Source organism: Antennarius striatus, chromosome 5 (genome assembly GCF_040054535.1).
Source record: "Antennarius striatus isolate MH-2024 chromosome 5, ASM4005453v1, whole genome shotgun sequence".
Taxonomy (NCBI): domain Eukaryota; kingdom Metazoa; phylum Chordata; class Actinopteri; order Lophiiformes; family Antennariidae; genus Antennarius; species Antennarius striatus.
The window spans coordinates 21749986-21766750 of record NC_090780.1 but is presented as its reverse complement, the minus strand read 5'-3'; the positions used below and the strand labels follow the sequence as shown (position 1 = coordinate 21766750).

At 39.4% G+C, this 16765-nt stretch overlaps 2 protein-coding genes across 2 annotated transcripts in view; both read left to right on the top strand.

Moving 5' to 3' along the window:
* The first annotated feature begins 1829 nt into the window (after window positions 1-1829).
* setmar (SET domain and mariner transposase fusion gene) lies at window positions 1830-8493 on the top strand. Its single transcript, XM_068315819.1, has 4 exons — window positions 1830-1926; window positions 6559-6630; window positions 7459-7520; window positions 7625-8493. Exons 1-4 carry the CDS (start codon window positions 1830-1832, stop codon window positions 8420-8422), a joined length of 1029 nt encoding a protein of 342 aa, XP_068171920.1. The 3' UTR covers window positions 8423-8493.
* Window positions 8494-15577: 7084 nt separating this feature from the next.
* The window catches only part of itpr1b (inositol 1,4,5-trisphosphate receptor, type 1b), a 70243-nt gene continuing 69055 nt past the window's right edge, over window positions 15578-16765 (top strand). Inside the window, exon 1 of the mRNA XM_068315183.1 lies at window positions 15578-15699. The gene's annotated coding sequence lies outside the window, so the exon portion shown is untranslated. The remainder of the gene's footprint in view (window positions 15700-16765) is intronic.

The following is a 16765-nucleotide window of genomic DNA, read 5'->3' as shown; positions in this document are numbered from 1 at the left end:
TGATGTCGTATTGATAATAGCTTTTGTCATTTTTATTGTTATTGTCATTGTTATTTTCTCTTTAGCAAACACAGGAAGTACAATACACATCAGTCCGTCCCCGAGCTAGTGTCCATTAATAGAAATACAAACATCTTAGTGGAACAGAGACATCTATCCATCATCCATCCATCAATCATCCATCTATCCATCCATCCATGCATCCATGCATGTTACCTGCAAGAAACCAAAGCCATGTGGCCTTCTGTGCTTCTAATGGTGACACCCCATCAACCTTTGGAGTTCATTGCACTGTATGCTGCAATCATTCTCCGCTGTGATTGGCACAAACTACCTGGTCCATAACAAACCTGAGCGTGCCCTGAAGGCAGAACGTCGACTCACTTCGGAGAAAGTGAGTTTACTTGCAGGATCATTATTTACAATGAGCAACAGTGAGCACAGATACGGTTTTCTGCTGCTGCTGTCGGTAACAAGATCTACGAGACGGAGAGATGGAATGGAAACATGCATAAAAAACATTATGCGGAACCTCTGCCTTTGTGTGATCCGTGAGCGTAACCGCTGACTGACGGGTTTCCTTCTGCTGCTCTGCTGTAAAAAACGTGTGATTTAATGTAGGTACCAGCTTGAGTCTGATAGTTTAAATGTTTTTTAAACAAAACAATGGGTAAACAGCTCATCATAGCTCCTGCAGGGAGGGGGTCCTGCTGTCACCACACTTCAAATGAAGACACTGACCCACAGCCAGCTGAGTGGAAACAGACAAAGGGTATTGATTGGATTGGTAGAACGTAACCTCTGGAGATTATACGTCAGTATCGTTTTTAGGTTCAAACACATTGATTCAGAGATGACTTTCCTCACATTTGACTATCAGTATGTCTTACCGTTTCTTGGAAATCCATCTACAATATTGCCTTACTCTTTATCCATCTACAATATAGCCTTACTCTTTATTAATAGAAGTAGAAATACATGTTAGAAAATGACCCATGATGTCTCAATGTATTACATGGATTTTACATCAGTGTAATTGGAAGATAATGGCTTTTTACTCATTATCATTAATTTTGATGGATGTCTACACTATTAAAAGTGCTACATCCATGATATAGCTTTAATGTACAAGCCCAATTCCATTGAAGTCAAAATGTTGTGCAAAATTTAAATAAAAACAGAATACAATTTGCAAATTGTTTTCAACCTTTATTCAACTGAATACATTTTAAAGACAAGATATTTCATTTTCAAACTGAAAATTCACTCAGTTTGAATTTGCTGCCTGCAAGACACTCCAAAACATCTTGGACAAGGGCACACAAAAAAAAAAAAGACAGGGAAATGAAGAATGCTCTTTAAACACCTATGTGGAACATTCTACAGGTGATAAGGTTGTATGGAAACAGGTGAATGTCATGATTAGTGACGAAAAGAGAATCCAATGAAAGGCTCAGTCATTCACAGGCAAGGATGGGGTGGCGTTCACCACTTTGTGAACAACTGCTTGAGCAATAGCCCGACAGTTTACGGATGTTTCTCAAATGTACAATTGCAAGGAATATAGGGATTTCATCATCTGTGGTCCATAATATCATCAAATAATTCAGAGAATTTGGAGAAATTTCTGCAGCAAGTGGCAGGGCCAAAAACCAACATTAAATGCCTGTGACCTGCGGTCCCTCAGGCAGCTCTGCATAAAAAACAACATCAGTGTGTAACGGATAATACAACATGGGCTCAGGAACACTTCAGGAGACCAGGTAACACAGTTTGTTGCTACATCTACAAATGCAAGTTGAAACTCCACCATGCAAAGTGAAAGCAACATGTCAACAACATCCAGAGACACCGCCGGCTTCTCTAAGCCTGAGCGAAGGCGGGCCGAGTTTCCCCTCAGCTCCGAGCTCAGCTGCTCCTGCACGTGTTCGCAGTTCATCTCTTTGTCGCTTTGTTTCTTCTCTTCCTCATTGATGCCGTCTGTCTGAACTTCTAGAGTGACTTATGGCCTCTGATCCAAATGGGGTCCCTTTCATAGTCAGTATTCTTTGTTGCTAGGATACCAGTTTGAACCAGAACACCCTGATTTTTATCCCACATGCTAAATGCTTTATAATATCACTACATAATTCATTCTAGAATAAATCAAATGATATGAGTGGTGGTGAGAAAAATGTACTTGTTTACCTGTTTTCACCTTCTATTCTCTCAAAAAAAAAAAGCATCCAGTTTTGTTCTGTCCTGTCAGTGAGGTCAGAACTGTGTGAAAACCTGCAGAAGTTAATGGACTCTCCTCACTTCGACGATAAAGAATTGTCTGAAACCTAATTGCGTCAAATTATCAATGCAGAATATTATTTAAACAAAAGAAATTTTTGCTGGGCATACAAAAATGATTTGAAGCTCTTGTCCCACTTAAATCAGAAGATATTTTTATTACGCTTTCAGACAGCATATCCAATATTTGAACTTGTGAGAAACTTGTGAAGTTCTAAACTTGTCATTACCCAAACCTCCACTGGGAATGCTTTGACAGTCTTTGGAAAATATCTCCTACCTCCCGTGTGTCATGTGCCCCAGATTATTAAGTTAGGATTCATCGATGCTGTATATGAGACAGTTTTTGTAATTAAATAGAACAAGTCTGGTGTGTGTTCCCTTGTTTTTTGTGTGTATGAAGATAAGTCTGCTTTGTTTTTCACCTAGTTTCATAAAGTAGAAAGTTTGAATTATTAAATACGGAGATTTTCGTGCAGCTGCATTGCATCTCCACTAACTTTCTTATTTTTTAATCAAACTTAATTTATTCTTCAAACTCAGAGGGAAGAGCTAAATATGTTGCTTGCCTCAGGAGGCAGATGAACCCTCTTGACTCTTCGTTTAATTGCTTTGCAAAACCTTGTCATGTGAGTAAATCACAGTCGCTCCCGTTGCCTGGCAGCACCCAGAAGGCTGACTGCTGCAGGGGTGAAGTCATCCTCCTGTGAAACATTCCCTCCACCCCAAAGTTTGAGTGCACAACATTTTCTGTTTGTTAGATAATGAGTCTGAATCTGTTTGTTTAGTTCTCTCTGCATTTTTTAATTTTCTTTCTTTGCAAGACAAGGCATTTTTAAAACATTCTCTTTTTCCTTAGTTTCTCAGGGAATGATGCACGGAATTTGATTAAAAAAAGCCTGAAACATTTATGAAGTTGGGGGTTTGTAGGTTTGTGCAGTTTGGTGAGGATCCAAATAAAAATCTGAATCTAGATCATTACAGGAATAAATTGTTGGAGTCCTGACACAATCACCAGGAGTTACAGGACTATGAGTTGCTTTCTCTGATGAGTTTGAATGAAAGGCGACTCAGACATGCACCACTCCAGTGAGTGCCTGTTCTAGTTTTGTTTTTGTTCAACTGCCTTTAATGAACCCAGTGAAGCAGTCAGAAAAAGGCGCCTTGGAAACCTTTGGGCTCAGCACATCATGCATTCGCCTACTCAACAAAGCTGGATGGATGAAACCTTTGAAATTACCTTTGTTCTTTGCTGGCAAGCCAGACAAAAGTGCATCTTCATGGCCTTGGTGCAGCCCCCCCACAGCTAATGTGATGGTGGGTTGGTGAGGTGGGGGGAAGGAGAGCATCGCTGCCAATTTGAGGCCGAGTCAATCAACGGGGCAGCAGAGGGAGCGTCAGAACGCTGTTGATTATCTCCCCAGAGGAGCATGACTTGGGTTCATTAACTCTCCAACCGGTTGTAGCCTAGTCCAACCTCATCATCGTGTGTGTCTGTGTGTGTGTGTGTGTGTGTGTGTGTGTCTGTGTCTGTGTGTGTGTGTGTGAGATCTCATTAAAGCCAAAGGATCCCTGACAACAACGCCCGTGTAAGACCACAAAACAAACTGGAGCGGGAGGGGGGGTGGGCTGAGACAGAGAGAACCACAACGTCAAGTCACATTATGTTCTGTGGGAAAGACCCTTTGAAAGGCTACAAGGAAACAAATGAGCATATGTTAAATTATTCAATTAAAGGGGCACGCCCACAGTTATGTAAATTGTGTTACTGCTTGTAAGATTTGTGGCACACGAAGCAACCTTTTCACCATTTCGCTGAAAAATTCAGTCATCATCACAAATTTCCTGGTCGTAATTAAAATCCAGATATTTAATTAACACAAGGATATGTAAGGAGATTGCTTTCATGCCCTTAGTCCCTGTTGGGTCATAGTTTTGATGATTAAGAGGTTAAATTGTTTTTTTTTAGGTTCATGTAAGTGAATTGCTTATTGAGTGTTTTTGCAGAAATACTTAATTGTAGGTGTGTTTCTGTTAATTCTGCGAGCGGATCTACGGTCAGAGGTCTGCTACCTTTTTATTTTTATCTCGACAGCATCTCCTTTGAAGCGGGTTTTATTTTTAGCCACGTTAGCAGCAGGACTCTGGAGACCACAACGGCCTGTCAGTCGGTTAGTCCACTACTTTGATCTCAATCCTTGTTTGAAACAAAATTAACATCAACGCTGATCCTTTTCTGACTTCTTCCACCACCAAGTGGACAAAACGTCAACTCATCCTATGAGAGATCTGCCAGATGAACTGACAAGTCCTTTTGTGCATTCGCTGAGATCAGAGAACAGAACCTCAAAGATTCTGGTCCCTTCCAAACCCACTCTCTGGAACCCAGAGGCAGATATTTGTAGGTTGAAGGGAAATATCTTTTGATGACCAGGATATCCTCAAGGTGAACTATAATATCTTTTGTGATCTCCTGATCAAGTGTAACAAAAGGTTGTTTTAATGCACAGGGAACATTTCCCAAATGATCACCTGACTTGAACTCACCAGTCTATACAAATGACTGAAATGCATTTTTTAAAGTGACACCATCTCACTAAAAAATACACAGCAGTTGAGGCATGAAGCTGGCTTTATTCTGTTGTCGGATCAGTCGAGCTGTCTATCGTTTCATTGTCAAATAATTGAAGCATCCACTTCTAACGTTTCAGCTGGTGATTGATTTTGCAATCTCTGAAACCTACATTCAGGACCGACGACTGACAGTGCTAATTACGCCCAAGGACAAGGATGAAGGCTGATCCTCTGAGGAAAATCCTTGGTCATTTGTGTGAAGCGTGGAAATGACAGTTGACAATGTGACCTTCCACATCTGCTTCAGAAAGCCACCGGAGAATCGAACTGGTGCATGCAATTACTCAGGACAACACCGGAACACCTCAGAAAGGTTAGACGGGGAAACACACAGCTTGTTGTGTCTGCTCAAAAAGGAATAAGAATCCAGCAAATTACGCTTTATGTTCCTCTGAGAAAAACATTCAGTGAATGTAAATAAAATATCTGCCAAACCTTTCTACAATCATTAGCTGGTTTTTTTTTACATCAATAAAGATGTTTAACTAAACTTCACAGAGGAAAGGCTTTGAGAATCTGTTGGCGAGCCTGAGCCCACATTTCAACTGAATTTGGTCATACAGGCAGTCAGAATATGTTCAAACATTATTTTTGTAGTCATTGTTGTTATTAATCTTATTTTGAGAATTAGAAATAAGGATGGGGAATGTTAAAGAGGCAGCAGAAGGTTCAGGGTTCACATCCAGACCTGTGGTTACACAACTTTTACCCTGCATCATCTGAGATATGTGCCAGTCCTCCATAAGTTGTCAAAGGAAATGAAACGAGTTATAGGAGATGGGTGGATGGAGGGAGGGATGGAGGGATGGATAGATATGGAAATCATGAAGGAATGCTTGTAACCCTTAAATCAGAGTATGCTACTTGAGTAAATTTAAATTGCTAAATTAATTCAGGAATTTAGCTAATTTAACATGTTTTAAATGCTTCCTTCTGCTGCTTAATGAGCAATTTGTTTAGCTCCCTGTTCATTTCTTTAATTAATTCGAGTGAAATACCACACGTTTATATTTCTTTATTAGTGCTGCCATCTACAGGCCAAATGACAATAGCGCAGTTGCTTATTTACTGGCTATGATACTCTCTGGAATGGAGATAAAGAATAACATTAAGGTTCTAATATCAAATTTCTTATTCTCCTTAATATCCACCCTGTTTGAATTTTAAAACATGTATATCCTAAATCATGCTCATACCTCTAATTATCAGGTTTTCACTGTGCAGGAAAAATCTCATTGGTATATTGCTATAGTTTGACAATTATTCAAGAAAAGTAAGTGATTTTCTTCGTGATCTACTTCTGGAAATCTGAAAGTGTTCCACCTGACTAAATCAAGTCGTCTCAGCAACAATTTGTTCTTAGTTGCAAGTTTATAGCAAAGAATCAATACCCAAATATATTGTATAACAAATAATTATTTCCCATTTTTATTTACTGATTGAATTAATTTGAAATATGCCCAATATACGCTACCGTTTTAACTTGAATATAATATTTTCATATTTCAGTACGAGGACCAGTTTAACGTCCTTCTGTCGTAGTAACGCACATTCATCACTTGGGGGCGCTAAGCTGTAATTTGATTACCGGAAGTTGCCTCTTCTTCGCTGAAATCTCTGGTATTGCTATTTTGCTTTTACCAACAGATGGACTTGAGCAATGGACTCGAGAATGTTCCCATATCAGTCTCGGGGAGTTTTTGTACGCTAACATTTCAGGTAACGTTACGTTCTTTGTGGTTTTAGAAACCAATAAATTACGTTTATTTGCTGTAACAATTTCCCATCATATTTTTGTAGATATCGTTAGCTAGATAAATGTTTTAGGAGTTCCGTAGACTCAGTATTTTTCCCGCAGATTTTAGTTTTCAGTGTTGATATTTTTTAAATCCCATGACTGTACTATGATTTGACATGTTGCACATTTTCTATTAATTTTAGATGTTTTGAATGAAGATCATAGAATACTAGATACCTGTCAATTTTCATACAATCGAGGGTTTCTCTGCACGAAAGATTGGTTTTCATCTACATGTACTATAATTAAACCTGCATAACACTGATGCATAACATGTGCTTTATAAAGATGTAACTACGTACATTAATATTAGAAGAGTTAGTTTTACATATGGCTGGTTTCAAATGTCGTTCTCTTCTATTTTCAAAAATAATCGTTAATGTCAAACTTATTCCAAAAAAAATTTCAAGAACGACGTAAGGCCAAAGTAGACCTCTTTGTAATATCAATCAACTAAAATAAATTTGGCCACTAGGTGGCAGCAAATCATTGTATGCTACTGCCTCATCATCCTCATTACAGTCAATAAAAAACTGCTTTTTAAGTCATGTTGAATATGAACAGGTTGATGGTTTCATGCTGGTACTTTGAACACCTTTATGCTCAGACGCCCTTCTCCTCATTCAAGAGTTACACCTTACAGCTTATTTGTTGGATTAAATGTTGCCTGTGACATTTTGCCAAAAGAAGGCTTGTTTTGTCCGATTTAATGGGCCACAATCCAAAATAATTAAGTTACCCTATCATAGATGAAAGACAAGCAACCAAACTTCGTCTGAGGAACTGGAGCTGGTTCTTGTCTGGTGTTCGGGTAAAAGTTCTCTGAAGATAATGTTTGAGTTATAACAGGGTTTTTTTTGGATGATTCTATTGACATTTTTGTTGAACTGACTGCTCTCTGTTGTAATTTTCCAGTATTCCCCGGATAATGTTCAGGGACCAGGATGCACTATTGACCCAAGTGAAGTCACCCTTCCTGGATGCTTCTGTGTTTCTCAATCTTGCTTTGTTCAGAGCTGCTCCTGCCTGCAGACACACGGACAGGCATACAACAACACCTCCACACTGTTGCACGCTTGCAGAATAGACTCTGGCTACTGCTCACCTGTGTTTGAATGTAACGCTCTGTGTTCCTGCAGTGATGCCTGCTCAAACCGGGTGGTGCAGAGAGGACTTAATGTCAGGTTGGAAGTTTACAACACCGAGAACAAGGGCTGGGGATTACGGACACTGGAGGCAATCCAACGTGGTTCATTTGTGTGCGAGTATGCAGGAGAGGTGATTAGTTTTGAGGAAGCTAGAAGAAGACACCATGCCCAGAAATCCATGGAAAATAACTACATCATTGCCATAAGAGAGTATGCAGGTGCAGGCGCCATCACTGAGACGTTTGTGGACCCTGCCGTGGTGGGAAACGTAGGCCGATTTCTAAACCACTCCTGTCAGCCCAACCTGTTAATGCATCCGGTCCGCGTCCACTCTGTGGTGCCTCGACTGGCGCTGTTTGCTGGACGGAACATCGATGCACAAGAGGAGCTGACGTTTGACTACTCAGGAGGAGACAGTAATCAGCCTCCTGTAGAGCTGTGTTCCACTCAAGCTGAGGCTCCCATGAGAAACAGTCAGCACGATAGCTACCAGCGGAAAGAGTGTCGCTGCGGTGCCAATAACTGTGCAAAGTTCCTTCCTCTTGATTTATCTGTTATTAACTGAAATGATATAAATTAAATTTGATAAGGCATTTTTGTTTTTTATATCTCAATAAAGACAAACGTTTTAAGTCAGCCCGGTGCCTTCTCTCCATATTTTCCATTAAACCATGTCCATTTACTTATCTTTCTATCTAAATTCATCCCCCCCCCCCCCGAAGCCTGTCATTAGTACGAAGCAATACGAGATGGTGGTAGTTCCATGAAGACAATCAGCTGGGTGACTCATTTCTGTTTCCTGTCTTGTGATCTGCAACTAACTCCCACTCAGTGTAACACGATGTAATGAAAACTCAATCTCAAGACAAACTTTTCTTTCTATTTCAGAGAGGGTGAACTGCACTTTTTGTTTATTCAACCCATTTCATGGCATGGCTGGTTTGGGTGTAGAACATTTCTCTACAAGATTTGTTGGTGCTACTCTTATTTTGGCCAATTAAAATGAAAGGAGAAGAGAAGAAGCATCTTTATTCTCTGACAGAAGAGAGGAATTCTGGTATTCCACAGCCTTCTTCCACAGAATTCTCACACCTTTTTGATTTCTGAAGCTCCCTGTACTTAGATCTCATTATGTCAGTCCACAACAAGACAGAACTCTCAGTTGAAATAATGGCTATCATATTTCAATCAGCTCAATAATTCTTGGCAGTTTTTATTCTGCGCAATTTTGTCTCAGATATTCTCAGCTCTTCATTGAATTCAAATCTCTGGAGAAGTAGAAGCAATTATTAAGAGCCAGAGGGGATTTTTTTTTTTTTTAATAGAAATGTATTTTATTCCCACATCAAAGGAGGAGTGAAGGTGTCCCACTTTAGTGTGACCATCCTGAAATCAGGACTTTGTTCAATGTGCCCCGATTCCAGTCCAGGCCTGCTTTCATCTTAAAAATATCTATCATCTGGGTTAATTAGGACAGACCCAGTGATTCATCCAGAAATGGGACCAACGCTCCAGCCACACTGGGGCTGACAGCCACTAAATGATGGCGGGAGATACGAGCCCCGCCTGTCGGGCACAGACCTCTGTCAAGTTGATTGGTTTTGGTGTCACCCAGAATGGGGCAGGAGGTTGTTTTGACCTATATTTTATCCTCTGTGAGGCTTACCTGAGATCTCTTTCTGTTCAAATAAGGCAGCTCTTCTCACTTTATCTGAGGTGCACTCAAAAACTAAAAACTCAAAGAAATAGATGGATATTTTGGGAAATTGGTTTGTTAGTTTTTTGTGTCCCTATGCACATAATAAGAATAGAAGTTATCCCAGCATCTGAATTCAGCCTTGTCCTAAGCCACGGGATTCATGAGACCCTTTCTGCCACATAAACTCTCTTTGCTTAATATGTAGCTGAAGAGTCAAACCAGGTAGCTTAGCCTAGCCTGGATCCGTCTGAAAATAAGATCCACCCACCAGGACCTTTAAAAACGCAGGAGATTATTATTACATATGTTTGAATTTATTTTATGTAACACCTAAAAACAAGAGAATGTGACTTCACAGTCTCATCACTGCTATGACTTTTGCAAGTATTCTGGCACATGACACATAAAAAAACAATATTTTTTGAAAATTTTGTTTTTGGTTTATCACAGGTTCTCCTCTAATGCTATTGCTACTCTTGACTGTTGTCTGCCAGAAGAAAGGGTGAATTTACCTTATGAAAGATGACATTTATATTCACCCCCAATCAAAAAATATGGTTGGCCTAGCCTTAGCTAAACTTTTTGTCTCTTTGCTTCAGTTCTGAGAGTTATATGAATATATCAAGAGTTGTATGTTGTTTTTTGATGATGTGCATATACCAACTGAGCTAAACACACCCCAAGATCGACTGTTCTTTAGCTTAACTTTGTATTGTATGAATGCCAGGAATAGTTTTCTGGGTTCTGTGCAAAAAAAAAGATTGTTTCAAGGGGCTGGTGCTGGACTCGGCCTGTTTCTAAGCCAGTGGCCCTCAGGAGACTAGGAAGAATTTACTCCTCCCAGACAAGAAATAAAATAAAATTGTCCAGATTAAACTAATACGAGACAATGTGTTAGTGAGCTAACCAGAGATAGTCATTAGCCAGATGTTTTTACCTTCCATCAGAACCAGAACAGAGGTTTTCTCTTGGGTCCAGTCTTAATTCATCATACTGGCTCCATGTAGTTGACATACTGTCTTTATTACACAGACATAAATCTTTGAGCCTCTGTATTTTATCATCAAGCTCCCAATAAGGAAGAAAGCCTATTTCTGAACATCTCAAGTTATTCCTTTAAGGGAATAAATCAAAACAACCTTCAGATATGAGCAGAAAAAACATTCTGTCATTTGCCAGATGTGACTGGAGTTAAAGATGCATAGTCTGCTTTTGAGAACTGCTTTCGCTCCTGGTAAATAGCATACTGGTGTATATAATGAGTGTGGGATCCCTTCTTTGCAGCCCCATGGCCCAGTTCAGGCTAATAAAACTAATCTAAATATATTTCCAAGTGTTTCTTGAGAGGTCAAAAGATACAGACACACCATATACGTATGAGAGCCATGCATCACATTGGAAGGACTATTTTAGGGTTGAGTGACCACTGGAAAAATTGCAGCTGGCAGTCTATTTGTTGAAAAATGGATCACGGCCCTTTTGGGCAAACAGATGTCCTTGCCTTGAATCCTACTGCCAACTTTTCTTTTTTTTTTTGTTCAGCAAAAATAGTTCAGTTAAAAATAAAGTTCACTTACTAACTTTCTTTTGAATGTGGGTGATAAGAGAGGCAATAATGGGGAATTGCAATTGTTATTTTGTCTGATCTTTTGTTGGTTGTATTGATTAAAACAAGGCATTAAACAGAAAGAATCAGATCAATATTTGACCTGAGTTATTTATGTTGCATAATACAAAATACTTTACTGTCAGTGCAGGCACAGGCGAATCAAATAACAAGATTGCTTCTTGAAATTCAATATGCTTTTTCTTTTTCTTTTTTTTTAAACAAATTTATGTCGTAACTAACCAGCAGACTTCATCTGCCCTTTTATTATATCGTGTGCTGTGATTACAATGTGCACAATTGTGCAGGTGGTGCTTTGCTGCTTCAGTGTTATACAGGAAGGGGGATGTCACTGGGGTTTTTCAAACAGACTCCTCCCATCACAGATGTGAAGTTAAATTTGGCCCAGGATACCTGCAGCAGGCTCAGCAGGAAGTTCTGGAGCCCGAGAGGCCCCCACCTCCACAGCTGTTCTTACCACTGATCAGACCACACATGCATACAAATCTGAGTTACTCTTACACTATGTTGATAGTGCACTATTTATTAATTAAGCTGTTTTGATATGACTTAAGTGGCTGAGATGAATTTAGAACCAATGTGTAAATCAAGATGTAAATAAAACAGAAATAATGGATGAAAATGTTATTATCTTAAGTATTATTATCTGAAGAACCATGTAACAATATGCTCAACCATGTTCTAAAATGTCTACATCGATCCTGACTAAATCTTTATCTTCCAGTGCAATCATAACCTCCTGCGCTGACCCACTCTTCTGTAAAACAATCTGAACTGAATCATGTTGGGTTGGGCACATTTTTAATTTGGACAGAGTATTGAAAAGTAGAAGATGATGCTGTCTGGCTGATGTTTTGGTCACTTTTGAATGCTGGCGGCACTTTCACGCTAGTGGAAGCATGAGATGGAGTCTACAACCCACACAAGTGGCTCAGGTAGTGCAGCTCATCCAGGATGGCCCATCAGTGTGAGCTGTGGCAAGAAGGTTTGCTGTGTCTGTGCTAGTTATAATAGATGAAGCTACTTTAGAATGATGTACATGAACGTATGCATAGGTCATACATTGCAGTGAAAGTGAGGCTAGGACTCCTCTAAGCCATATAATCCTATGGATTACCTATAGTTAAAGCAGATTACAGCACATGTTCTGTAGGTTAAATAAGTGAATTGCTACCACAGACTCATTGGGGATTGCACTCCTTCAGCAGATTTACTGTAGCTCAAACAGTGTTTAAGTAGCAACAGTGTGAGAAAAAAAAATCTGCAGGGATCCATACACCTAATCAAAATCCTGGCAAATAATTTACCCTGGAATAAGTAAATGGTCTGAGTTATTGATTATGCTGTAACCAAGGTGATGAGGTGAAGTGATCCTCCTCTCTGTGCCCGGTTTGTAAAGATGGAATTAGCTGAACGTTGTTGAGTATCTCATTAATTCTGTTTTCTGTGTGGCACCTGGTGCTGGACACAAACAGAAGATTCACTACTATCAGCATACAAAGTCCACTTGAATTAAAAATGCAGCACACAGTTGACAAGTTATGGAGCAAAATCTCAAGACCTAGAATATCTCTGGTCTAATCAAATGATCTCCCCTGGGAATATGCAGGCTATTACACCAGCATAATTATTTTTTATTTTTAGCGAGGTAGATCTCTACCTTATGCTAAATGGCTGCATGAATACCTGCATGATGCTTTATACGGAATGCTTCTTTTTAACATAAATAATCACAGTCAATATTAATAATTTTAAATAACACACAAAGTATTCATTCTCTCATGTCTGATAGTTCAACTGTTCATTTTTTATGCCACGTCTTGCTCAATGATCAAATATGATCTGCACTAAAATTAAAAAACTGGTTTCATGCACACAATCTTAGCAAGATCTAACAGATATGTGGGAATCTTCTCGCTTAGGTCTGAGTATCGTGTGCGTGATCTGTGTATGTTCAGGTATGTTAAACCTCTTAAGCTTTGGCTGTTGAAGCGATGGTACAGGGGCTTGATGTCATTAAAAGATTATTAATGACATCATGTCTCTGTCAGAGACTCAAAAGGACTGGCAGACAGGATACTCGACTGTTGCTGCACCGTGGGGTCTGGTGCTCACTTCATCAAATGGTTTCTTTTGCTCATATTTCTGCCCTTTAGTTGAGCATGTTACATACTGATCCCAAGAAATCCTTGATCATCATTCCTTTTATAGGAATAGGAGATTTCATTTCAGATGGCTGAAGTGAAATATTATATCCATAGATTCATCTTCAGAGTCTTTTGCTGTAGAAGGGATCCCATTATTTATAGAGTAAAGGAGCTCAACCTGTTTTGTTTTTTCATGACAAGACTTGATGCAGAACTTAATGATCTCTTAAATGAAATCAAGAAATAATGAGGCAAAAGTAATAACAACAGATTTCACTCTGATGTCTTTAATGAACACAAGCATTAGTGTGCTGGAATGGCCCACACGGAGGAGTTTCTGAGCTCAGACAAGAAAACCACCAGCCATGGTGCCCACACATCTCTGTTTAAAGAAACGCCTGAACTTGTACATGAGAAAACACACCAACCCATGCACACTGATGAATCCTACAATCTGTGCACCCACACAGACGGTTGCAGCATTTTGTGTCATGCCTGGTCCATGGATTCGAAAGCTGTGTTCATGATTTTGTTAGTCATTTGTTGATTCTTTTAAAATGAGCCACCATCTGTATAAGTCAGCTACAAATGAGACGACTGGTCAACATGTCTCACCTCTCCGTCCCACAACCAAGTAAGATCACGTGTGACATCAGAGCTTCCCTAATTCACACAGACATCAGAAATGATGTCCGGTTTTATGTACATACAGTGCGGTCCATCTATTTCTCTGCGGTTGAATGGTAGCCAGTCATCTGTACACTGTATCCATGACAACTGAGCGCTCTGTGATCTGTACTCATCTTTATTTAATGTCAGATTTAACCAAAACCTGGAAATCCTTTTTTTGTGAAACAAAAAGGTCAGTTCCTTACAATCGATATTGTGATGTCATGAAATACAATTAAACAGACTCCACAGGTGTGACCTCATGACTGTTTGTGGTTGAATCAGTGTTTCTGACAGGAGACTGCACACGCAACCAATGTCTTTATCTCATGTCTTTTCACATTTCGACATGCACAGCATGGCCCCCTCCTTATAAGGCAGTATGCACGCTTCTGTTTTTGACATTATACAGCCGAGATGAAAAAAATATTGACAATGACTAGATCCTTTAGTCACATGGATCTGATCATTCAAATATGTATTAATTATTATGAGTTAATTCCAGTCCACGGATGTGACAAATTGGAGGTAGTCTAGACGGAGCAAACAAACATGCTGCCTTCTTAGAGCAGCTGCGAGTCTCTGTTTATTATCTTTCTCGCAATCATTTAATGATTAAAGTGTCATTTGCTGGGAAATCAGAGGAGAGTCAATTACTCCAGCTGCTCTTATGCGAAGCTGCACTTAGCAATCAATTGAGTTAAGTGTTAACATCAAGATGTATATCATGGTCACAATCACAATGGTGTCAAACAATGCTAAGCATTGATGGAAGTTCAAAACTCAGCATCCTTCTACCAATATATTCACTATCTGTCCTCTGGACATGTCCAAACCATCTCAGTCTGGCCTCTCTGACTTTATCTCCAGAACCTCTAAAATGTGCTGTCCCTCTGATGTACTCATTCCTGATCCTATCCTTCCTGGTCACTCCTAAAGAGAACCTCAGCATCTTCATCTCTGCTACCTCCAGCTCTGTCTCCTGTCTTTTCCTCAGTGACACTGTCTCTAGACCAAACAACATCGCTGGTCTCACCACAGTTTTGTACACCTTTCCTTTCATTTTAGCTGAAACTCTTCTATCACACATCACACCTGACACTTTTCTCCACCTGTTCCATCCTGCCTGGACATGCTTTTTCACCTCTTTTCTTCACTCTCCATTGCTCTGCACTGTTGACCCTAAGTACTTAAAATCCTCCAACTTCTTGATCTATTCTCCCTTTAACCTCACTCTTCCACTTGGGTCCCTCTCATTCAGACACATGTACTCTGTCTCACAACAATACAACAATAAATACAACAAATAAAAAGACAACTGTTTTTAAATAAAATGAAACTTACTCACGCCACTAAGAATTTGATTATCAAATAAATGTTCAATACTCATGTTCAATGTTCATCTAAATATCTAAAACAATTCTCACCTAAATAACTACGTTACCCAGAAAGCTCTGCGGCAGTATAAATAGTAACCAAAGGGGCGTGTCCACAGTGACATGTGGAGGAGGGAAGAAGCGGATTGCGGCTGAAGACGCATTCAGCTGTCAGAGATAACGCCGCTCAGCCTGCCCTTACCTGGGGTTCCGCTGCCATGGACTTTACCGAGGATAGCGCTGTGGAAATTATCCCGTGGTGACCCACTTCTTCCCACGTTTCTCCTTCTCTTTGGCTCTGACGTCTTCTCTCATTCCCGACAGGTAAAGACTTCATCCGTGTGTACTTTTCCCTGCTGAGTTGTGAGCGTCTTCTGTCCGTGAAGTAGCCCACGTTCATTTGTTGTCGTGGGATTGTAAAAGAAATCCAGTTGATATTTAGTTAAGCTAGCAGAGGTGTTTTTGGATCGCAGAAGACATTAAAAAAAACGTCAAAAAACGACGTTTAAATAAGTGTAGTTTTCATGTTTTGGCCAAAAGCTATAGTCTGAATAAGAATTCGTGTATCACAACTGTGTGGAATTGTATTTTGAATTTAAATCCTGGTTAAAATGACCTTCAGCATCAAATTCTCTAATCAATACATTTCATGACAAACATCATAATTCCCCATCTTATGACCCTTTGTCGTTTTAATATAATATTCTATCTCATGTTATTTATTTGTGACAAACAATGCACATTGACAGACATGAATGTGACCGTTCGATGCATTGCACCAGAGTCATCTCAAGCCTAATATTCTTATATTTATTCCACTTGCAGGTCGCAAATACAGTAAATAATCCGTTCAATGACAAAACACGTGGCAGAGTGCAGCAAAGCATGAACACAACTTTAACTATGTTTTGAACACAAGTAGCTTGAAATCAGTATGTATTATTGTAGTGAAATAATAATAAATCATCTTATATGTCATCTTACAGAGTAATTCACTCATTCACTGTGGAAAAAACGTTTGGAATCCAATTTGTTTACATTTTTATACATTTGACACAGATTTGAGAAAACGTCTCACAGTTCTGAGGACGATGTGGTTTTTTTGTATCCTGCAGGAATGATACTGAATGTATCAAAAAATGTGTTTATTCATTGTTATAACTAAATGTTATTGCAGTAATGGTAAGAACATCATCATCAACAGAAAAAAAAAATGAAAGAGCCTGCAAACCACTTAACACCTGTAAGTGGTATTTGATTCTAGAACACCTTCCTGCAGTGTTATTCTCTCAACCTGTGTCCAGACGTGAGAGTGCTGACCTGAATTGAAACTATATTTGCAGTCTATTTGTTCACACAGCTAACAATAGCGCAGTGCACAGGGAAACAT

Coding starts and splice junctions, on each gene's coding strand:
- setmar (XM_068315819.1), top strand. CDS start 1,830: ATGTCAACAACATCCAGAGACACCGCCGGCTTCTCTAAGCCTGAGCGA. Junction 1,927..6,558: donor GCTCAGCTGCTCCTGCACGT/GTTCGCAGTTCA, acceptor TTTTACCAACAG/ATGGACTTGAGCAATGGACT. Junction 6,631..7,458: donor TTTGTACGCTAACATTTCAG/GTAACGTTACGT, acceptor ACCCTATCATAG/ATGAAAGACAAGCAACCAAA.